Source organism: Bos mutus, chromosome 4, assembly GCF_027580195.1.
Source record: "Bos mutus isolate GX-2022 chromosome 4, NWIPB_WYAK_1.1, whole genome shotgun sequence".
NCBI classification, from domain to species: Eukaryota; Metazoa; Chordata; class Mammalia; order Artiodactyla; family Bovidae; genus Bos; species Bos mutus.
The window spans coordinates 24,601,318-24,625,663 of NC_091620.1; the positions used below are offsets into that span (position 1 = coordinate 24,601,318).

Here is a 24,346-nt window from a genome sequence, read left to right on the forward strand (position 1 = left end):
GAAATTTTCCAAAGTTAGGGGAAAAGTAACAGAGAGAGGGAGATGATGATCCAATATAACAACTTACCAAGAGCATTAAGTGTTCCAGATCCCTTCTAAGCGAAATGGGGGGATCGTTCCCCATCTGCATACTCATGTGAATCATTCGAGCATCTTCATCTGCCCGATTCCTCAACTGCTTCACCTATGAAGTTTATTACAGGCAGTTCATATGTAAATTTATTACATGGGTTAATAATAATGAAACAGAAAATCAGGCAACTAAGTTATTACATAAAAGAAAAATATTGTTTAAATATCAACTCCACTTTAGTCATGGAAATGAATATACCAGGAATTTTATTACAATATTATATTATCTATGATTTCTAAGATCTTAAAACTCAGTGCAATTCCCACTATAGATAATTTTAACTACAGTGTTTCTCAATTACTGACATTTTGGGCAGGGCACTTCTTCACTGGGTTGAATGATTCTGAACATTTAGCATTCCTAGTACTACTTAGCGGAGAAGGCAATGGCACCCCACTCCAGTACTTATGCCTGGAAAATCCCATGGACGGAGGAGCCTGGGAGGCTGCAGTCCATGGGGTGGCTAAGAGTCAGACATGACTGAGCGACTTCACTTTCACTTTCCACTTTCATGCATTGGAGAAGGCAATGGCACCCTACTCCAGTACTTTTGCCTGGAAAACCCCATGGACAGAGGAGCCTGGTAGGCTGCAGCCCATGGGGTTGCTAGAGTCAGACACAACTGAGTGACTTCACTTTCACTCTTCAATTTCATGCATTGGAGAAGGAAATGGCAACCCACTCCAGTGTTCTTGCCTGGAGAATCCCAGGGACGGGGAAGCCTGGAGGGCTGCTGTCTGTGGGGTGGCACAGAGTCAGACACGACTGAAGCGACTTAGCAGCAGCAGCAGCAGTAGTACTACTTAGTGACTACCAATATTGACTACAGTCAATATTAGTCTAGACTAACAATTAGGAAAAAGTTAAAGCCTTAACCTTTTCTAAAGCTTTATTTCCACAAATATAAAATGAAAACATTTCTTTCTACTCAAAATTTTCAGCATGTCAGTCTATCATGTCCTTCAAGGCTGATGAGGTCTGAAGTTATCTGTTAAATTCTCCTTGACTATTCTAGTCGAAGTGAGCTATCCTTAGCCTAAAAGCCACAGCAATTTACTGTCTATACCTTCGTTTACTTCCTATTACTATCTATATTTTTCTGTGTGTATTTTTCTGTATGTATCTTATTTCTCCAACTAGATTATATATACATTCTTTGCTGGCAGGGAATGAGTCTCCTACTTATTTGTCTTCTTTACAATTCCCAGCATAGTTACCTGGAACACAGGAGGAATTCAATGAACACTTGATTTATTATAGGATGAGTAAGCACTTAACTCTGTTTGCTAAAGACCCTGATGCTGGGAGGGATTGGGGGCAGGAGGAGAAGGGAATGACAGAGGATGAGATGGCTGGATGGCATCACCGACTCGATGGACATGAGTTTGAGTGAACTCTGGGAGTTGGTGATGGACAGGGAGGCCTGGCATGCTGCGATTTATGGGGTCGCTAAGAGTCAGACACAACTGAGCGGCTGAACTGGAACTAGACTCTCTCTTTTACTTCCTGCCACCACTTCCTTGGCACAAAATGGCACACAGAAATATGCTATGAAGGAACTGTCTGAAATGGCTCTAAGAATCCCTTTCTGGAACAAAGCTATAGCTCCAGCACTTTATTTAAATGTAACCTCACACTAGAGGTGGGCAGGGCACCTGGGCCTTATTATTTAACAAAAAAAAAAATAAAGAAAAACTAACCTTTGCATTAGTTTCTTAAACCCATTACCTGTATCTATGTGGAGGTCCATTTTACACACTACAATTAAGTGTTTAAACATTTATCTACAAAACTGGAGATTCTCCACTATGCATCTTCCAAATCATGTATAAATAGCATTAAATAAGGCAACCTTAACACTGATTCCTCAGGATAGCACGGAGTTAATAATTTTCTGCCCACAGAAGCATTTTCACTTGCTTACTACTTTCTCATTATAAACCACTCTCAATGTCAAATATTACTTCCTTTTAGTTTGTTCTCGGTTAATGAGTCTTATATTATCTTCTACCACTCTTACTCACCCTGCATTATTACACTTACCTTCATTGGCATAAGTGCCAAGAAATCTGTAATGAGATTGTGGATTCTACGAATGTAAAATTCCTCTTGATAGAAGTTTTCTGACACCACTACAGATTCAGTGAGGAACAGGAAAACGTTGTCAGCAATTGCAAGCTCTGCCATTGCTTCATCTGCTTCTGTGAATTCAGCCAGAGCTAGAAATGTATTTAGAAAAATAGCACATGGAGGAAAAGTTACTAGATTATAGTACTTCATAATATTCTCCTGATAGGTCAAAATTCAGATCTCTTCTCAACCTTTCGTTTGTGTATATTTTGAGTTACACACAAAATAAGACAGTGTGTAACTGTAATTGACTAATAAACCCCAAAGAACTACCAAAAAAGTGCATTAGAAAACCATCTGCTCTTCACAGTAACATTAAGAGTGATAAAAGAAAATAAACACTTAACAGATGTATGATGTAACACATATGTAGTCAGAAAGCTATTATCAAAATATTAACAAGTTTAAATGATGCCAAGGCTTTAATCTCAATGAAATGAACTGGATCATTTGGCAAAAGTCTTCAGTCAACAAGTGAAAATCAAAAACATGACCACTTAAGCAACTCTATTAATTTGGTAAACAAGTAGCAAAAACTGAAAAACTAAATAAATCTTAGCCTAAAGACAAAGTGGTCTATTTGTAATATTTTTAGCTTTGTACTTGGAAAACTTTAAACAGATAAGTGAAAAAAGAGAAAACAAGTATAATGAACCTCCACATCCCCAACACCTAGCTACAATATTAACCATTTACGATTAACTTTGTATCATTTAGATCTCCATGCATTCTTCCTCTCCACTTAATTTAGACTGAAGTCTATACCAATGGCACCCAACTCCAGTACTCTTGCCTGGAAAATCCCATGGACGGAGGAGCCTGGAAGGCTGCAGACCATGGGGTCGCTGAGGGTCGGACACAACTGAGCGACTTCACTTTCACTTTTCCCTTTCATGCACTGGAGAAGGAAATGGCAACCCACTCCAGTGTTCTTGCCTGGAGAATCCCAGGGACGGGGGAGCCTGGTGGGCTGCCGTCTCTGGGGTTGCACAGAGTCGGACACGACTGAAGTGACTTAGCAGCAGCAAATACCAGACAATTCAACACTATACTTCTAAGTATACAACTCAAAATGGCACTTAAAAAAAAAGGGAAAAAATTAACCACATATGTAATGTCATTAGTATTTTGCCACATAATTCAAAATCAAAACTACAGTCAGTGGTCAAATTTACAACTGTCCCATAAATGCTATTAAAGATTTTAGTTTTGTCTTTTTGCTTCTTCTCTTCGGGCAATTTGTTAGAATCTGTATCCAAATAAGGTTTATACACTGCAATTAACTGATACATCTGTAGGCTCCTCTTACATCTTTTTCATTTTTCTCTTGCCCTTTATTCTGCTGAAAAAACTAAGTCTTATATTGTAGCATTTTTCACCATGTGGGTTAGCATTGCGTCCCAGTGGTATAGTTACTATATTCCTTTTCCTCTTAAAAATTGATAAGTTTGATCTTAAGCAGCTTAATTGATTACATTCCATTTTTTCAGTAAAAGTGTATCATGGGTGATGCTGCATCTTTCCATCAAAAACTACATTGCTGTTCACTTCTTTTAAACTTTAAAAATGCTAGGTAATTTTGTGATAATCTGGCTTTGGAAAATAACTGTTAAATAGCTTATTCTGTTTCACTGTCATAGAGACCAAATATGATCTGTTCCTTAAGGTACATTTTCAATGCCTTGGAATAGATATAAACCAGGATATTCTCAACCAGAGGGAAAGAGATTGGCTGGTTTTTTTCTTTTTTTGTTTATATACTGTTTGGCATTTTGAAATAAAGCCTGTATATCTACCCATATTATACAAACTCGAGAACAAAATAGTTTCTTAATTATTTGTTATTACTACTAATAACAATTACTGAAATGGTTAATTAAATATATAATAACAATAATAATTAGTTCCAAGTCTTCACTTGAATTCAGAAATACTAGAATTAAGAACTACTTTTTAAAGACTACTTAGGCAATAAAGTACACTAATACATTAATGTAAAATGAGTTTTAATGTCTCAAAACAGTACACAAAAATTTTATAGTTTAATAAAACTCAAAATACACTTTTATAAAATAATGTAATAAACACATATGATAAAATTTACAGAAGTCTATAATAAAGAGTAGAAAACAATTTTTCAAAATTCAGATCTTGGTAAAACTTGTCTGGATTCAAGAAATCACCATTTCTGCAATATAAGATAAGTTATTCATTTTTTCTAGTAATTTTTAAAATATAAATTAACAGAAAAAAATTTGTATTTAAAATGTTCATTATAATGCCCCTAACTTCAAAGATTATGAAAGGATATGAGCACGCAAAACCAAAGAGATTAAGTAGCCAAAGATCTAGGACTTGAAACCAGGTCCACATTTCTAGACTATTCTTATCTACTATTCAGTAATGAAGTACAGCATATTCTATGTGCCCCTCAAGATTAGGGCAATGGTACAGTAATTTACAGTATATGAATTTAATTAACTATCACAAAGCTACTTAAAAGTACATAGGGTCATTTTATGCCCCAAAAGTACTGAAATAAGACTCATAAATGAAGAGGCATAGTTAAAAAACAGAATTTGTACATAAATGTAAATGTCTAATTAGCCTTTTATCAGCTTTAATATAAACAACACTCAGCCAAAGAAAAATCTGTAAGATAAAAAAAGCTTTCCACAGCCCACTTGGGAGCAACATGAGACTAGTGAACATGTTCTGGAATCACACAATTGACAAGCTCCTGGAATCTGCGGACACTCTAAAACTAGAAAACTGACGTGCATGCTCAGCCACTCACTCATTTCCCACTTTTTCGACTCCAGGGACTGTAGCCCTCCCACCAGCCTCCTCTGTCCCTGGGATTCTCCAGGCAAGAATACTGGAGTGGGTTGCCATTGCCTCCTCCAGGGGATCTTCCCAACCCATGGATCGGACCCATGTCTCCTGTGTCTCCTGCACTGACAAGCAGATTCTTTACCACTGTGCCACCTGGGAAGCCCATGGACTGTAAATTTTAATAAAATCTTTCCAAATTTACCATAAAAACCTACAGAAGTGACAATTTCAGGGGCTTCAAATGACAACAAAAGCTTATTTCTCATCCTGTTACAGTAAACCACTAGTATGATGATAAACCACGTGCATGATGAACATACACGGCAGAAGAGGATACGCTACAGCAGAAAACATCGTTAGAAGTCAGAATTCCACATCCATTACTGACTGAACCAAACACCTCCTAACACACTGCATTTTTAAATAATACTAGTTTTTAATCTGACACAATGTGAGAAAAATTTGTTTGTGAACAAACCCAAGAAGAAAAAGTTAAAATACATATATATGTATGTTACACTGTCATTTTCAAATTTCAAACTCTTAAGAAAAAAAGAAGCTAAAAGAGAATTATCACTAGCTACAAGAAAGGGAAAAATTTTTTTTGAATAGTTTCTTTTGAGAGACAAGAAAAAAAGGAAAACATTCATTCACCACAACTCTAAGTATCTTCCTAGGCTCATGTTTAGACTTGTCAAATGTCACACCTTTTCTGAAATATTAAATGCAGATACATCGTTTCTCATAAGAAAATGACCTACAAGCAGTTTACCTGTCACATCAGGCAGCTGAGATATCCCCCTCAAGGCCAGAGCCCAGGCAAGCCTCACTGTGGCTTGCAGCCCTGGCAGCTTCCAAGGCTGTGAGTCCTGAAGGCGAGAGTGAATTGTTGCGATGTATTGTCTCTCTGTCAACAGCGGAAGTTGATGAATCATATCTGAAAACAAAAACAGACACTATACCAAAAAGTAGAGAAAATTTCCACTTTTGATGTATAGGAATGATATCTAAGAATAAGAAAGTCAGAGAATTTCTATAAAAAAAGACTAAACATTAATCTTTGAAATAAGTACACTATTGTAAAAACTGTACAAACTAAAACTGAAAGAAATGACAATAATCCTAAATTTTAGTTTCATTACTTTCAGTGATTTTTTTTTGGTAAGTGTTCTATTAACAAATTTGAAAAAAGTTAAACAGCCACTCATTTTTTTCTGTGCACTAATTCCAAAATATAAACCAACATTAAAGATTAAAGAAAGATACTTTTATGAGATAAATAATAGCCTGAATTTAAAGTATTAAAAAGAAAACCCTGACCAAAACAAAGCATGCCAACTGCAAACATGCATCTAGTCTGATTATAACATAAATGAAACAACCAAATAATTAAGGTATTTTCAATTATACTATGGTACTTCAAAAAGCACAAGATCCCAAATAAATCTAAAATAGTGGGAAACATCACTGATCACCTACAAATTTTATTTTGCTTCATTGTTTTCTTATTTTTTGTTTTGATGTCATTCTGTGAATAACTAGTTCAGTGGTTCCAACCTTAAACCAGAAAGAACACTTTCTTTAATTTTCTGTATTTTTAAAGTTTATGTCTACTGTTATACATGAATTAGTAATTCACTACTCCCATTAACAAAGATATTCAGAAAGATCAACAAGTAATTAAGATGAGATAATCCAAATAAGTACCCCAAGCCTATGAAACTTCCCATTCTATTTAGCATTTCAAAGTTCCAGCTTACAAACTTCCATTAACACAGCCAACACCCACTTAATTCTGTGCTTCATTTCATTCAATACAGGAAATCTGACCAATGCACTAACTGGCAGCATTCCTATATGAGTAGCACAGGTCAATGGACGTGAGTCTGAGCAAGCTCCAGGAGATGGTGATGGACAGGGAGGCCTGGCGTGCTGCAGTCCATGGCATCGCAAAGAGTCGGACACAACTGAGCGACTGAACAACAAAGCACAGGTGCTGCCTGTGATGTGACATGACGTATCACCCGACAATTCGACTGGAGGTACGGGATAGCTGTGTTTTACATAAGCCTTTCCTAACGGCTAAGGATGATCTCCAAAGACGAACGGGAACCGTCTGTTCTCTTCACATATCTAATGAAAGGCTGGGATGATACAATCAAAAGCGGACAGGGGATAACTGTCGGAATAATTATAAATATTTATGACATTAAATGGGCTTCCCAGGTGGCGCTAGTGGTAAAGAACCTGCCTGCCAAGGCAGAAGACATAAGAGAAGCAGGTTCAATCCCTGGATTGGGAAGATCCCCTGGAGGGCATGGCAACCCACTCCAGTATTCTTGCCTAGAGAATTGCATGGATGGAAGAGCCTGGCAGTTAAAAGGGTCACAAAGAGTCAGACGTGACTGAAGCGACTTAGCATGCACGCATGACATTGAATAGCAATAATCTTCCTTTGTGAGAGTCATTTTTAAGATCCTCAGCTCTAAGCAATAACATTTATAAGGTTGTTGTTTAAGTTGTTTAGTCGCTAAGTCATGTCTGACTCTTTTGTGACCCCATGGATTGTAGCCTGCCAAGCTCCTCTCTCCATGGGATTTCCCAGGCAAGAATACTAGAGTGGGTTGCCATTTCCTTCTCCAGGGGATCTTCTCGACCCAGGGATCGAACGTGTATATCCTGCACTGCCAAATGGATTCTTTACTGCTGAGCCACCAGAGAAGCCCATTTACAAGGTTAGCAAGAGAAATTCTATCTACTTCACAGAAAACAACATCAAAGATGATATGTTACTAAAAATTATAGTCATCCTCCCTTAGAATGTAAGGTTTAAAACGTGAATAAATAATAAACAAGCAAGTTATGCATGCATAATTCACAAACACACATTGCAAATCCTTTAGCCACTTTCCCATTTTAAAATCCCAAACGATAAAAGAAACATCAAACGGGGTTGAAATTACTTTCAAAATGTGATCTTATATCTAAATATTCAAATATGGATGCATTACACACAAAGGAATAAACTTTACAATTTATATTTTAGTTGTTAGACTGTCACCTTTCTTAAATGTCATCTCCACAATTAAATCTGATTTTTTAAAATAAATGTATTAATGGATACAAAGTTCACTACCATCACGTTCCTCTGTGCTTTCTTCTATAAAGCTGCTATCGAAGCAGTACAAAAGCGCCATAAGAAGAGCCAGGTTCACTGCATCCAACGAGCCATTGGCCTCAACCGTCACTCTTTCCAAATGTCCGATAAGGAGGAGAGTGTCATCTTTGCCTAAAGGTGACTGGCAAGCCCAGGCGAAAAGGCTTTCTGCCAGAGACTGCCTGCACTCCTTGATGAGATCAGAAACCTAGAAATAAAGGTGAAGGTGAATGATTATCATTATAAATGAATTACTATGAAGCCTGATCTTATTCCAAAGTATCAACTATCTATTATAAAGGTGAACTAAATAAACGTATCTGAGTCCATAAGTGACCCTAAAACCTCAGCTTTCCGATTCTGAAATCCTAACTCCAGTTTCCTCTACAGGATAACCAATTTCTTAAAGGCCTCATTCTAGAAAAAGTGCTAGCATGGCACATAGTGACTAGAAAGAGACTGAAACAAGTGCACGTCAATGTCATGAACTGACCACACTTCAGTGTTATTAATTTTCCTACGCATGTATTAGAAGAATGTTCTGGCTGACATGGCTTTTCTGCCTTCAAGATCTGACGCAGACAACTATGAATTGACGCATCTAACACTCACCTCTTTCCGATGTTTTTCACTACCCAGACCTCTCTCACGCTGCAGTTTCTCAAACTCATTGTTAACATCAATCTGTGACACCAGAGTAAGAACTTTGTAAGTCAATCCTTGCTCCATCAGCTCATCAGTAAACCGTGTTGTCATAGAAACGAGCTCTGGACTGTGATAAAAAATCAAGTTACCATGAATGATAGTGTTTAAACTTCCTCATCACATGGATATAGCAAATACTCTTTTGACAATAATGTTGGATAACTGGAAACAACCAGGATGAGTTATAACCTAGCTCTTTTCATTGTTTTCAGATCACTGTGTTTCAGTAAACTTCTAACCACAAATAACTGAGTAATATTTCATTTTTAAATGAAATAAAGCAGGTTTAAACTCTTGTGTTATTCCTGGCACAAAAAGGGAGGGTTTATTACTCAACTTATGTTATACATACCAAAGACAAAGTTTTGTTTCTAAAATTATAATTCTTCAAGCAATTTCTAATTAAGTCCTGAAATCTTAGCATGCAAACAGACCTGAGTTCAAGGGTCCATGTCTTTCCTCGTCGGGACTGTATCAAGGCTTTCAGGGAATTTGCAATGCACCGCTTTCCATCCCAGTATAAAAGAACAGCTACTAATCCTCTGGTGAGGCCAGGAAAATGTGGCTGTTGGTGCTCTCCTGGAAAAGGAAGTTGAGAAATAATTTAGGAAGTAAACATGTATGTGTTTAGGCTGCGACAAAAATCATGATACCAATGCTCAGTTCAAAGAAATTATGAAATCTCAGGGTTATGTATGGATGTGAGAGTTGGACTGTGAAGAAAGCTGAGCGCCAAAGAATTGATGCTTTTGAACTGTGGTGTTGGAGAAGACTCTTGAGAGTCCCTTGGACTGCAAGGAGATCCAACCAGTCCACCCTAAGGGAGATCATTTCTGGGTGTTCATTGGAAGGAGTGATGTTGAAGCTGAAACTCCAATACTTTGGCCACCTGATGCGAAGAGCTGACTCACTGGGAAAGACCCTGATGCTGGGAAAGATTGAGGGCAGGAGGAGAAGGGGACGACAGAGAATGAGATGGTTGGATGGCATCACCGACTCGATGGACATGGGTTTGGGTGGCCTCCGGGAGTTGGTGATGGACAGGGAGGCCTGGTGTGCTGCGGTTCATGGGGTTGCAAAGAGTCGGACACGACTGAACGACTGAACTGAACTGAAGGGGCCCTACCTCAGGGTTTAAGGGGCTCTACTTCAAACACCTATCCATCGTTTTATTCCCTTTCACATAAAATCTTTCAAATATTTTTAAGATTCTTCCCCTAGTAAATTAAATAACCTTTTCTTATGTTTCTACTTTTACTTGCTCTTTTGCACTACTCCCCTTTGAGTAAATTCTACTTTGTCTTTTCTGAACAACCTTGCCTACAGTTTCATTTCCTATGGTTTTCTTCTACCCTTGGCCCAGTCACTCCTACACTCTCCTCCCTTCTCTTCCCCAAATTTGTCTCACTGCCTCACAGTTCTCACAGGCGACTTCTGCCCGGCTGTCCCTTGTCTTCTGAGCGCACACCTACTCCACCTGACACGTGCCTAATTACTCTCAACAACCACTGGAAGCCCCGTGATCTCTGCGGACTTCTCTACAACCTGAGGTCAATTTAAACATCTCCCCGCTGGGCCGTCCCCAAACTTTGCATTACTGCACTTAATGGGGCAAAATTACTGGTTTCTATGTCTTTCTCAGTTATTAGACTATCAGCTCCTTTATGTATAGTGTAATAATTTCACTTATAATAACTTATAAGCTAGCTGAGGTTTTATTCATCTTTATATCCCTGGAATCTTAACACAGTGCCTGACATATAATATGCACAGGAAAAATATTTGGTAAATTAAGTTTTGAATTCAACTCACAACTGGAGCATGCCCAGTTAACATCTCCATCACAGAATGGGAAAATGACCTTAGTCATTCTCAATATCTTACTTCTTTTAATATAACCTTAGGTCAAAAGCCAGATATTATTCTGGCAGCTACATGGTTATCTTCAGATATATTAGACTGTCTTTCAATTAAAATGTCCACCTGGCTTCTTCACATGGCTCCCCAGCTATGACTAAAATGAACTACTTATTTTACGGAAATTTCAATCTTTTTTCTATATTGCAGCAGGACAAATCATTTCAGTTTTTCCAGATACTATAATTCTTATGCTTAAAGCCCCTGCCAACAACTTCCCACTGCAATTAGAATAAAATCCAAACAATGTTCACGGCCTGCAAGACTATGATCTGACCCCTATGATGTCCTTGTCTTCTTTCGCTCTCGCCCTCATTCATGATGTTCTGCCCACTGTGGTCTTTGTGTCCTTTGGCATGCCTCTGCTCGCACCTCAAGCTCTACAATCCCTGGAACACCCTTCCCCAACAAGTCTGGTACCTTGTCATCATACAGGTTCCAGAGCGAAGGCTCCAATCTCAGAGAGGCCTTCCCTTAGTACACTCCTTACACAGTTCCCTCTACCAGCCCCCATCTCTACCCCACTGCCGTGTTTTACTTCCTTCCTAGAACTCAGTATTATTGACATTATCTTATTCTTTACCTAGGAACTTCCCTTGTGGTTCAGATGGTAAAGAGTCTGCCTTCAATGAGGTAGACCTGTGTTCAATCCCTGGGTCGGGAAGATCCCCTGGGGAAGTATTATATTATGCCTGGAGAATTCCATGGACGGAGGAGCCTGGCAAGCTACAGTCCGTGGGGTTGCAAAGAGTCAGACCCGACCGAGCAACTTCACTCAGTCATGAATATTCTTTACCTATTCATTGTCTGAATCACCCCCTCCAAAAGAAATGCCAAAAAAGCAGTGACCTTACCTTCTTACTCCTTGTATGACAAGAAATGCTCTGTGCTATAAAAACGTCTGAGATGCAGTCAGCTATTCGTTGCGAGTCAATGACCGAGAAAAAGTCTATCTTAAAACAGTTAAATTTCCTTAAACAACTCTGACCACTAAACGAAAGCCTTCCCATTAGTCAAAGATAAACAAAAGGCAATATTGTGAATATCAAATACACTGCATCTTTAGAAACTACTGCGGAATCTAAATGGTGTAATATTTGAAATTACAAGCGAATAATTGTATATGTATGTACTGCCTGACCATAGGTTAAGTGTCAACCTACCAGCCAAAAGAAGTTCAACAGCTGCCAGTTCTCCAATATCAAAAAGGTCACTGAGGATAAAAGCCTCTTTAATGAGCTGTTCGGGAAGAAGTCGGGTTCCCTGTTGACCCTGAATGGCAACTCCCTCTGTGCTGGCTTTCTGAACCTTCTCATGTTGTTGAACGTTTTTTGGCTACAACAGTAAAAATAAATAAATAGGATCATTTCATGAAAATGGCACATGGAAACAAGGTGTTAACTGTTACCTAGAGAAGTTCATTCACAAAGCAGTCTGACAACAAGACCAACAGTATTTCTTATCATATGATCTACAGTTAGAACTTTATGAGGTAACATTTTACATCACTTTCAACTTTTTACACTATGATTACCTTCTTCTTTTTTTTTTTTTTGATTACCTTCTCAATAACTATTTCTGCTCAACTTGGAAAGGTTGAGAAATCACACAAAACAGCATCCAACTTTTCAATTATCTAAGGAACTTTCCAATAATATCTTTAAGAAGTATAAAAACAATCAATCTTCAAGTGGAAGACAGCAAATGGAAATGAATTGCTGAATTAAATAGGAGGACTAATGATAGCTTGTTAGTATGTTATTTTAAAATGTAGTCTTATTTGCAAAAAGATTTACCTGCAAATATTTAACATATAACATAGTACAGAATTACTTGATGGGCCATAAAATCTTAGGTATTTCTACATTGAAAAAGGCCATATAGTCATTTAATCCACCTTCTCTATTTGCAGAAGGGAAAAACTGATGCCCAGAGAAGTCAGGTGGCTTGCCTATGGTCACACAACTCTTCAGTGGGAGAGCCAAGACTGGAACTCAGTTCAACTGGCTCCCAGGCCAGGGCTCTTTCTGGTAAGACAAACCCATAAATAGCTCTTAGATAGCCTTGCTAGTGTATAAAGAAAACTGTCAAACAGCAGGGAAAGGAGTTTCCAAATATGAACCCCCACTGCTGAAGTAATCTACTCCTCATTGAAAAGTATGTCAAGATGCAGTGATTAACGATATGTAAGAATTAACTCATTCAGTTAACACAATTTACATAACGTTATAAAGAATTAAAATGTTGAAGTGTACCTGAAAATAAATAAAAGAATCAACCTTACTAAGTTTAGATGGATTAACTGCAAGTCAGAAATTCCAAGAAGGCTTCTATTTCCGGAATATGTAGACCTTCTAAAATCGTATTCAAATACTATCAAGATACCTGCTAGCTAGAATTAAAAGCTATATTAACTTCCATGGAGAACAGAAAGAAGAAAATAATTGCTCCTAGGTAATCTTTAGAAAAAACTTTAATCAATAGACTAGAACAAGTAACATATTGCATTTAAATGCATTAAGAATTTACTTGCTCCTTCAATCTTGAAAGGAAAAAGCAAATTCAAGAAGCAAAAAAAGAAAATCTCCTACAGGATTTCTGAACAATGAGATGAAGTCAGGTTTGTGCTTCTTCAAAATCATGTCAAGGAGGTGGACCGCCTCAGGTTGTCTTCTCCAAAGAGCATTTCCCACAGTCTGCCAAATGTCTTTGTAAGGGCCCCACAGACTAGCGGCTTAAAGGAAAAATGAATAAAAATCAGCATCAAGTAGAACATACATTTGGAAAAGAAGGCAAAGTTATTGTCTATGCATTTTAGTCACACTCACAGAAACTTTTAAATATAAGGCATTATATATACAAACCAAACATTAATATAAGAGTATTAGAATTCACAAGCAATAACACAAACATCATTTTACCTAACTTAATACAAAGTAAATCCTGACTTTAAACTGAAGCATTAGTGGAACCTGGTTTTGTCACTTTATTAGTTATGTGACATGCAGTGAGAAACTAACCTCTCTGAATTTCAGTTTCCTTATATACAAAATAAGGACATCACCTGCTTCATAAGGTTGAATGGACTAAGAATAAACTAAGTAAAACATACAACACAGTGTCTGGCATATCACAGTCACTCAATAAATGTAACTGCCTTTCCGTCCCTCCCTATCATCCAGAGGAAAAGCAGGAATGGGGGGAGGAGGAACCAGAGTCTGTAAAACTTAGAAGCTGAAAAAAAGTATTTTACTTTGCCTGGGACACTAGCTGTTAAAAAACAGCATAGAAATACAGAATTCTTCTGTAAACTCATTTAATAAAGAATCACATTTTTCTTTGTAAAGATACTAAGAATAATAAATAATACTTACAGAGCTATTGCTATGTGCTACTAAGTACGGTTTGAAAAAAATGACACAGAAGCCCAAAGTTTCTATTTGCAAACAATTAGACATGGTACCCCTATATGTTAATAAAGACTCTGAAAGGGAAACTAACTAAAACTACTCACTCACTCAAGTGATGCACTAACTATAGCTCAAACCGTGAAGAGTGGGCTGCAAACATGTTTAACTGATATCTAAGAAAACACAAATCCCACTAAAGTCACCAGGACAGTCAGAATGACATGCAAGATAACTGTAACCTAACTAAATGCATTACAATCTTATGAACAGTGTTGTCAGAAGGCAGCAAAGTACTGTGCAAAATTTTTTAAAGGGATCTGTAAGAAAGTAAAAGTCACACAGTCATGTCCAACTCTGTGACCCCATGGACTATACGGTCCATGGAATTCTTGAGGCCAGAATACTGGAGTGAGTAGCATTCCCTTCTCCAGGGGATCTTCCCAACCCAGGGATGGAACCCAGGTCTTCCACATTGCAGGTGGATTCTTTACCAGCTAAGCCACAAGGAAGCCAGATGTGCAAGAAGAGGACAGACTAAACCAGTCAAGCTGGAGCATCCATTCACTGGACTGAGGGCCTTCCACGTGCCAGGGACTACAGAGCAAGCAGAACAGACAGGATCCCTGGGCTTATGAACTTATGGATTGATGAGAAAGACAGGCATTAAATGCAGAATTCAAAACACAACCAACAGTATAATGAAAGGCATGATGAAGAAGTAGAGTCCTATGAGAACATACAAAAGGAAGCATCTAGCTTGATGTGATGGGCAGGGAGGAAGCTGTGTCAGGTCTTTGCTATGGGGATGTGATCGAATGGGGATCAATTGTCTCGATCTTACATAGAGAACAATCACCCAACTCCAGGCTTTGCTTTTCCCGTCTCGACCCTAAACTTGCCAATCTTCTGATGGAAAATACAGCATGTCATATAAACTTTCCAGAATAAAATGTGCTCAGGAAATGAGGACCCATGCAGATGTACTTCCCACTAAAGATCAATTAATTGACATACTGGTGTACATATCTGTCTGAGGGTGAGTAGAGAAAATAAATTACTGGTATCTACTGGACTCTGGATACAACTAACAAATATCACAGCTCCAGGCCTGCCAAGATGAGGACCTGACCCTGGATCCTGGTGACTGCCTATGAGGGGCCAGTTGGATAGTGGCTACCTGACTTCCCTAGAGATCATTTTCTTGGCTCTTTCCAGCTGCTGAGGACAGAGCAGGTTTGAGCCTTGTTTTCCTGGCCAAGATGGAATTTTTCCCATTAGCAAATGGGCAAGTTTCAAGTAGTAGATGACAAAATGCACAGATGCTCAGTCACTCAGTTGTGTCCGATTCTTTGAGACCTGGTGGACTACAGCCCGCCAGGCTCCTCTATCCATGGGATTCTCCAGGCAAGAATACTGGAGTGGGTTGCCATTTCCTTCTCCAAGGGATCTTGCCAATCCAGAAACTGAACCTGCATCTCCTGCATTGGCAGGCAGATTCTTTACCACTGAGCCACACGGGAAGCCCCAGAAGACAAAATAAACCTGGACAATGGTGTGATGGACAGACTAACTAGAATATGAAGTGTCAGGACCCAAGGACGATCAGTAGGTAAGTTACTCATGAGGTGATGGAACCTTAAGCAGGATGAGGGCAGTAAAACAGAAAGGCTCGAGCTGTTGGTAGAGTCAGAACTGGTTCCTGATTGGCACGCAGTACGAAGGAAAGTTACCAAAACTGACTTGTAGGAACTTCCTAGCAGTTCAGTGGGTACGGCTCAGTGCTCCCAAAGCAGGGGGCCCGGGTTCAATCCTTGGCCAGGGAACTGAGTCTCACATTTGGCAACTAAGACCCAATGCAGCCAAATTAAAAGAAATAAATAATTAAAAAAAAGAAAAATGACTTGTAGGCAAATGTGAAAGTTGCCTAACCACAAGTATTTTTAAAATCTGAAAAAAGCTAACAAAAATAGACTGTCTGTAAAAATAATACTTAATAGAACCTCTGATGAACGATTCTTTGCAGTACACATAGCTTAAATAAGTTCAGTGAAATCCAGAGAAAATTCTACTTCCCTCCTTTTATGGGAAGGCATCCAATAACAGATCAAAAATCCCACCTATTCACTCATTCGTCATGGACTAGATATGCATAAGCTCTCAGTGTAGTGAGGAAGCACATTTCCCACAGTCACACTTCAGGGCAATCTCCAATATGGGGTAAGGGCTACGACAGTGAAGCACCCGGGCAAAGACCGCACAATAGAGGAATGTGACCTTGCCGGGGAGATCAGGGAAGGCAAGGATGCACTGAGCAAGGGATGGTTATTAGGCTGAAATGCGAAGGATAAAAGGGGGAGTGGAAGGTGGTAGACATAACACAACAAGGAAAAAGGACAGCACATGGGTTTCCAAGGCAAGAGGAAATGCTGCTTTCTCAAACTGCTGAAAATGCCAAGAGAGCCAGAGTACCAAGAAGGGTTCGCAAGGAGGGCAACTGGCACACCATGCAGGGCTTACTAGCTCCTGCTAAGGATTTTGGTCTTACCCGTGAAGATCAAGTGAGAAAAAGATCTCACACGTCTGCTGGACTTACTGAAACAGAAAAGCATGTAAAAGTTGAGAGCTGTTTAGGAGGATGAGAACAGACTAGAGAGGCTTCCCTGGTGGCTCAGCAGGAAAGAATCTGCCTGCCAAGGCACAAGATGCAGGTTCAATCCCTACATTGGGACGATCGCCTAGAGAAGGAAATGGCGACCCACTGCAGTATTCTTGCCTGGGAAACCCTATGGACAGAGGAGCCTGCCGGGCTACAGCCCATGGGGTCGCAAAGAGTCTCATGCAACTTAGTGACTAAACAACAAGATACTAGAGTGGGTGGAGGAGGAGAAGGTATGGAAATAGTCAGTGAATATTGATGAGTGTTTGAAAGATCTGACTGTGAAGAGGAGCAAGAGGACGGTAACTGGGGTGCGGCATGAAATCAAGAAAGAGGGCAGTTGGTGGAAAGAAAAGGAACAAGACACAGAGGCAAATCGACAAGAGGAAGGAGTAACAGGGATAAGGCTGTAAAGGGTAGCATCTACCTTAGACAGGAAGACACAGGGCAACTGACTCAAGGGTGTAGATATACCTACCTTTCCAAGTTTAAGGGTGAAAAAAGAGTTCAAGCCTTTTGGCTTCTTTCTGTGTGACTAGGAGACTAAGGGATCGGTTGGAGGTTAAAGATTTGATGAGCATGGAAAAGGTCTGAAATAGACAATGCTATGAACAGGACAGGGGTGACCAGATAACCCTCCAAGGATTGTCAGTGTTAATGGCTGCTTACCCACAAGCCTATAGGTCTACTCAGCCAGGCTGACATGGGTCACAGTACTAGTAAACCATGCAGCTGAAACTCAGGCATAGGTCGTTGAACTCTACAATCTAGTTTTTTCCCTTTCTACAATTCTAAGATGTTTAAGTTTTTACTTGAACTATGATAAAAAGCACATAGCATAGAATTTTCCATCTTAAATGTTTTTAAGTATGCAGTTCAGTAGCATTAAGGGCAATCATACTGTTATATAACAGATCTCCAGAACTCTTTCATCTTGCAAAACTGAAATTTTGTACCTGTTAAACAAGCCCTCATTTCCCCCTCCCCCTCAGCCTCTGGCAACCAACATTTTTTGCTTCTGTGTGACTACTTTCAATCCCTCACATAAGTAGAATTATACAGTATTTGTCTTTTTGTTACTGGCTTACTTCACTTAGCAGAAAGTCTTCAAGGTTTTAGCATAGGACAGGATTTCCTTTTCAAAGCTGAGTAACATTCCATTATAGATGTGCAGACCACACTATTTACCCATTAACTTGTCAATGGGAGTTTGGGTTACTTTCCTGGACATCTTTTTTTTATTTTTAACATTCTCCTGGGACTTCCCTGGTGGTTCAGCGGCTAAGACTCCACACTCCCAATGCAGGGGGCCGGGTTCGATGTCTGGTCAGGGAACTAGATCACACATGTCACAACTAAAGATCTCGCACGCCACAACTAAGACACAGTGCAGCCATATAAATAAATAAGTATATATATATTAAAAAAAATTTCTCCTGACTCAGCTCTTAAAAATGTTTCCTTTCTATGTGGCCAATTAAACACTCCTGCCACAAGGCATTATTATACAATCTATACTCTTTGCAGCTGTTGGCAACAGCAATTTCCTTCAATGATTTATGTTTAAGAATAGTAACTTACAATGAGTATATATACTAAAGAAAAGTATGCTAAGTCGCTTCAGTCATGTTCGACTCTGTGCGACCGCACAGACGGCAGCCCACCAGGCTCCGCCATCCCTGGGATTCTCCAGGCAAGAACACTGGAGTGGGTTGCCATTTCCTTCTCCAATGCATGAAAGTGAAAAGTTAAAGTGAAGTCGCTCAGTCGTGTCCGACTCTTCGAGACCCCATGGACTGCAGCCCACCAGGCTCCTGCATCCATTGGATTTCCCAGGCAAGAGTACTGGAGTGGGGTGCCCTTGCCTTCTCCAAAGAAAAGTATATAACCACACATATAACATGCAAGACTTGTTTTAAGTTTACATCTGGGTGGGAGGGCAGGACAGCAATATTAAGAAAGTAACTTCACTGCTAACATTTAGATACATGAAAATTCTATGTAATGAAATGAATTAGGTTTTGCTTAAGCAGGGCTTCCCTGGTGGCTCAGATGGTGGAAAACGTCTGCTGTAATGCAGGAGACCTAGATTCTATCCCTGGGTCAGAAAGATTGCCTGGAGAAGGGAATGGCAACCCACTCCAGTATTCTTGCCTGGAGAATTCCATGGACAGAGGAGCCTGGTGGGCTGCAGTCCACAGGGGTTGCAAAGAGTCAGACATGACTGAGTGACTAACACTTTCACAAGTAGGATCACGTAGAAATTTAAGTATCAAAGACTGGCTTCAAGGGGAAAAAAAAAAAAAACTGGCTTTAAATCATTAGCTGTATAACCTTGAAGAAGTTAAGTACTCTAAGACTCTTATCTCCAAATCTGTAAAATGATGTATTTAATACCAACTACCCCAGAGCTGTATAAGACAGACTAAATGAAAGCACAACTCTAGGTCTAGTGCCTGGAAAATAGGAGGTGCTCAATAAACAGAATTCATTATTACAAAATAATTTATCATAGTGGTTCTGAAAGGGTTTGATTTACAAAAGTCAGATTTAGACAAGTTTTCAAAAATATCATCATGTGAAAAGAATAAGTGAAAAGTGAAAGTCGCTCAGTAGTGTCCAACTCTTTGTAACCCCATGGACTATATACAGTCCATGGAATTCTCCAGGCCAGAATACTGGAGTGGGTAGCTGTTCCCTTCTCCAGAGGATCTTCCTAACCCAGGGATCGAACCCACACTGCAACGCAGATCTCCCGCATTGCAGGCGGATTCTTTACCAGCTGAGCCACCAGGGAAGCCCATGAAAAGAATGTATCAGCAACAAGAAAAGACTGTACAGAGACAGAAAAGGCGCCCAGCAAAAGAGTCCTCTTGAGTGAAATGCTCTACAAGCATTTATCACCCAGATATGCTCTTAACTACCCATGAAGCTTAGCACGGCTCAATCAAGGCATTCTAAGCAGGAAATTCTTCATTTCCCAGGCACGTTTCAGGCGCCACAACACTTCTGGCATCCTCGGCCCGCCCACTAGGCGCCTGCAGTGCATCCCAGGAATTGTGACAATCAGAATGCACCCACTCTTTCAAACGCCCAGGTGGGGACAGGGGTACGGGTGAGGAGGCGGGGTACTCGCCCGACTGAGAATTGACAAGAGAACCCAATCCAAGTCCTTCAAACTTTCTTCTCTCCCTTCTAGATTCTGCCCGTCCCCGACGGTCTACTGCTCCAAGGGTTCAGGAGCATCAAGGGACGGGCCACAAAAGCCAAGTCGGGAGTCACGGCACTCTGGACCACCTTCCGGATTGCAGGCTTCATAACCAAGGGACCTTGCTTTCTGTAGAACTACCCATCCACCCACCCTCCCACCCAACCTAGAGGGGCCCCAGCGACTATTTTGAGGTGGGAGTTTTCATTTTAAGCCTGCGCTCGTGGCTGAAAAATATCTCCGGTCTCCTGGCCCCATTGCCAGAGACTTGCAAATCCTGCAGGAATTCGGACCGCAGACACATACTGGGATAGGTAATGGAAGGCACTAGACTAGGCCCTGGTTATGAGAACTGCCCGTCCTGTTCCAGTGGACCAAGCCTCCCTGTCTCGAACCTTAAGACCCAATTCTAGGGCTAGAGCCGCAGTGCCGACACGCGCCATTCAAACTGGGGAGGGGCGGGACTCTAGCCCCGAAGCTAAGGAGAAGCGGGCACTTATGCACAAGTGGGGTCGTGGACTCCGAGAAAACTCACTGCCTGGGTCTCTCCCTAAAGGACGGGTCAGCACCTTGCCCACAGCTTGCATTCTGCCCCGGCCGCACCTACCCGAGTTTACCGCCAACAGAGTCGCCATCTTGGAGGCGCAATAACGGAGCCCTCCTGCCGCACGGAAGCCCCAGAAGAGGGTGAGGCTGCCCGGAGCGACGCCTGATAAGGAAAGTACCACGCTGTCCTTCTCGAACTGCACTCTCGACCGACCCAGGCGTACGGATACCCGAAAATCTGCCCTGAGTCACAGACGTCAATTTTCGCTGGGATTATTCCCATTCAAGTAAAGGCGAGGGCAACTAGTTCGGAGACGCGGGGTCTTCGAATTGACGTCCATCGTGCAGTGCATTCTGGGACTTGTAGTTCTGTTTCTAATGATTTCAGTTGGTTAGCTAGGGACTTCTCTGAAGTCCCGGGATTAAGACTCCGTGCTTCCACCGTAGGGAGCACAGGTCGATCTCTAGTTGGGGAAAGAAGATCTTGCTTGCCACGAAACTCATCCAAAAGGAAAAATAAATAAAAGGAGAATTTTTTTTTTAAAAAGTCAGTTCACTGAAGCAGAAAAAGATTAGTTATTGAAATGACACCCACTTATGATATTATGAAAGCCGTAAATTCAAATAATCTTACTTTAAATCTTCTTGCATCACTCCCTTACTTTGGGGAGTTGAGTAGGATGTACGGTGACAAGCCTCAAAAAGCAACTTGACCGGTTACAAACTAAATTTTCATTACATTTCATCTATATACCAAGCATATTGTGTGAATATAGTTGCATGCAATTAAACAATCATAATTTTTTATTATGAAAATTTCAGATGCGTACAAAATTAGAATAATGAATGCTCAGCTTAGATAACTGGTCAATTCCTGTACCCCACTCCCAACATGAGAGATTATATTGAAGCAATTTCCAAACATATCATTTCATAAACACCAAATATCTTCCTGCCTAAGCACCTCCAAATAGCCGGACCTTCTTTTTTCACTTGCTGAATTTTAGTTTGCTAATTTTCAAACTAAAATACAGTCTTTACCATTTGCTATCACATGCCAGATATTTATTAAGAATTTATCAAACAACAAGGCACTACTGTATAGCACAGGGAAATATATTCAATATCCTGTGATAAAACATACTAAAAAAGAATATGACAAAGAAGGTAGGTATATATGTGCATAACTGAGTCACTTTGCTATACAGCAGTAATTAACACAGCACTGTAACTCAACTACATTTCAATAAAAAATAAATTTAAAAAAGAATTTGTTTTAAATTAAAAACAAAATATGCCAGATATTTATTCAGTTCAGTCACTCAGTCGTGTCCGACTCTTTGCGACCCCATGAATCGCAGAACACCAGGCCTCCCTGTCCATCACCAACTCCTGGAGTTCACTCAGACTCATGTCCATCGAGTCAGTGATGCCATCCAGCCATCTCATCCTCTGTCGTCCCCTTCTCCTCCTGCCCCCAATCCCTCCCAGCATCAGAGTCTTTTCCAATGAGTCAACTCTTCCCATGAGGTGGCCAAAGTACTGGAGTTTCAGCTTTAGCATCATTCCTTCCAAAGAAATCCAGGGCTGATCCCCTTCAGAATGGACTGGTTGGATCTCCTTGCAGTCCAAGGGACTCTCAAGAGTCTTCTCCAACACCACAGTTCAAAAGCATCAATTCTTTGGCACTCAGCTTTCTTCACAGTCCAACTCTCACATCCATACATGACTACTGGAAAACCCATAGCTTTGACTAGACGGACCTTTGTTGGCAAAGTGATGTCTCTGCTTTTGAATATGCTATCTAGGTTGGTCATAACTTGCCTTCCAAGAAGTAAGCGTCTTTTAATTTCATGGCTGCAGTCACCATCTGCAGTGATTTTGGAGCCCAGAAAAATAAAGTCTGACACTGTTTCCACTGTTTCCCCATCTATTTCCCATGAAGTGATGGGACCAGATGCCATGATCTTCGTTTTCTGAATGTTGAGCTTTAAGCCAACTTTTTCACTCTCCACTTTCACTTTCATCAAGAGGCTTTTGAATTCCTCTTCACTTTCTGCCATAAGGGTGGTGTCATCTGCATATCTGAGGTTATTGATATTTCTCCCGGCAATCTTGATTCCAGCTTGTGCTTCTTCCAGCGCAGAGTTTCTCATGATGTACTCTGCACATAAGTTAAATAAGCAGGGTGACAATATACAGCCTTGACGTACTCCTTTTCCTATTTGGAACCAGTCTGTTGTTACATGTCCAGTTCTAACTGTTCTTCCTGACCTGCATACGGGTTTCTCAAGAGCCAAAAGCTCTATACAGTCAACAAAAACAAGATCAGGAGCTGACTGTGGCTCAGATCATGAACTCCTTATTGCCAAATTCAGACTTAAATTGAAAAAAGTAGGGAAAAACCACTAGACCATTCAGGTATGACCTAAATCAAATCCCTTATGAATATACAGTGGAAGGGAGAAATAGATTTAAGGGACTAGATCTGATAGATAGAGTGCCTGATGAACTATGGATGGAGGTTCGTGACATTGTACAGGAGACAGGGATCAAGACCATCTCCATGGAAAAGAAAGGCAAAAAAGCAAAATGGCTGTCTGGGGAGGCCTTACAAATAGCTGTGAAAAGAAGAGAAGCGAAAAGCAAAGGAGAAAAGGAAAGACATAAGCATCTGAATGCAGAGTTCCAAAGAATAGCAAGAAAAGATAAGAAAGCCCTTCTTCAGCAACCAATGCAAAGAAATAGAGGAAAACAATAGAATGGGAAAGACTAGAGATCTCTTCAAGAAAATTAGAGATACCAAGGGAACATTTCATGCAAAGATGGGCTCAATAAAGGACAGAAATGGTATGGACCTAACAGAAGCAGTAGATATTAAGAAGAGGTGGCAAGAATACACATAAGAACTGTACAAAAAAGATCTTCATGACCCAGATAATCATGATGGTGTGATCACTCACCTAGAGCCAGACATCCTGGAATGTGAAGATAAGTGGGCCTTAGAAAGCATCACTACGAACAAAGCTGGTGGAGGTGATGGAATTCCAGTTGAACTATTCCAAATCCTGAAAGATGATGCTGTGGAAGTGCTGCACTCCATATGCCAGCAAATTTGGAAAACTCAGCAGTGGCCACAGGACTGGAAAAGGTCAGTTATCATTCCAATCCCAAAGAAAGGCAATGCCAAAGAATCCTCAAACTACTGCACAGTTGCACTCATCTCACATGCTAGTAAAGTAATGCTCAAAATTCTCCAAGCCAGGCTTCAGCAATACGTGAACCGTGAACTTCCTGATGTTCAAGCTGGTTTTAGAAAAGGCAGAGGAACCAGAGATCAAATTGCCAACATCCGCTCGATCATGGAAAAAGCAAGAGAGTTCCAGAAAAACATCTATTTCTGCTTTATTGACTATGCCAAAGCCTTTCACTGTGTGGATCACAATAAACTGTGGAAAATTCTTCAAGATATTTATTAGAAATATTTATTAAGAACATTGTTGTCATTACATTATCTCACTTAATCCCTGAAATAATCCTACTAGGGAAATATAATTATAGCTACTTATCTCAGAGATGTTTTATGTACCTTACAACCTCACTTTCTCAACTCCTCCTGCATTTCACTGAGTTTGGGACAAATTAGAAT

At 40.2% G+C, this 24,346-nt stretch overlaps 1 protein-coding gene across 1 annotated transcript in view; it reads right to left on the reverse strand.

Annotated features, from left to right (window-relative positions):
- NUP205 (nucleoporin 205) overlaps positions 1-20,962 on the reverse strand; it is an 80,728-nt gene extending 59,766 nt beyond the window's left edge. The window contains exons 1-9 of the mRNA XM_005903639.3: positions 20,759-20,962; positions 13,469-13,611; positions 12,041-12,212; positions 9,395-9,539; positions 8,868-9,027; positions 8,235-8,463; positions 5,871-6,035; positions 2,177-2,352; positions 68-184 (exon numbers count right to left, since the gene is read on the reverse strand). Of these exons, the coding sequence (XP_005903701.2) occupies positions 68-184; positions 2,177-2,352; positions 5,871-6,035; positions 8,235-8,463; positions 8,868-9,027; positions 9,395-9,539; positions 12,041-12,212; positions 13,469-13,611; positions 20,759-20,786 (1,335 nt within the window). The 5' untranslated portion in view covers positions 20,787-20,962. The remainder of the gene's footprint in view (positions 1-67; positions 185-2,176; positions 2,353-5,870; positions 6,036-8,234; positions 8,464-8,867; positions 9,028-9,394; positions 9,540-12,040; positions 12,213-13,468; positions 13,612-20,758) is intronic.
- Between the last annotated feature and the right edge of the window lie 3,384 nt (positions 20,963-24,346).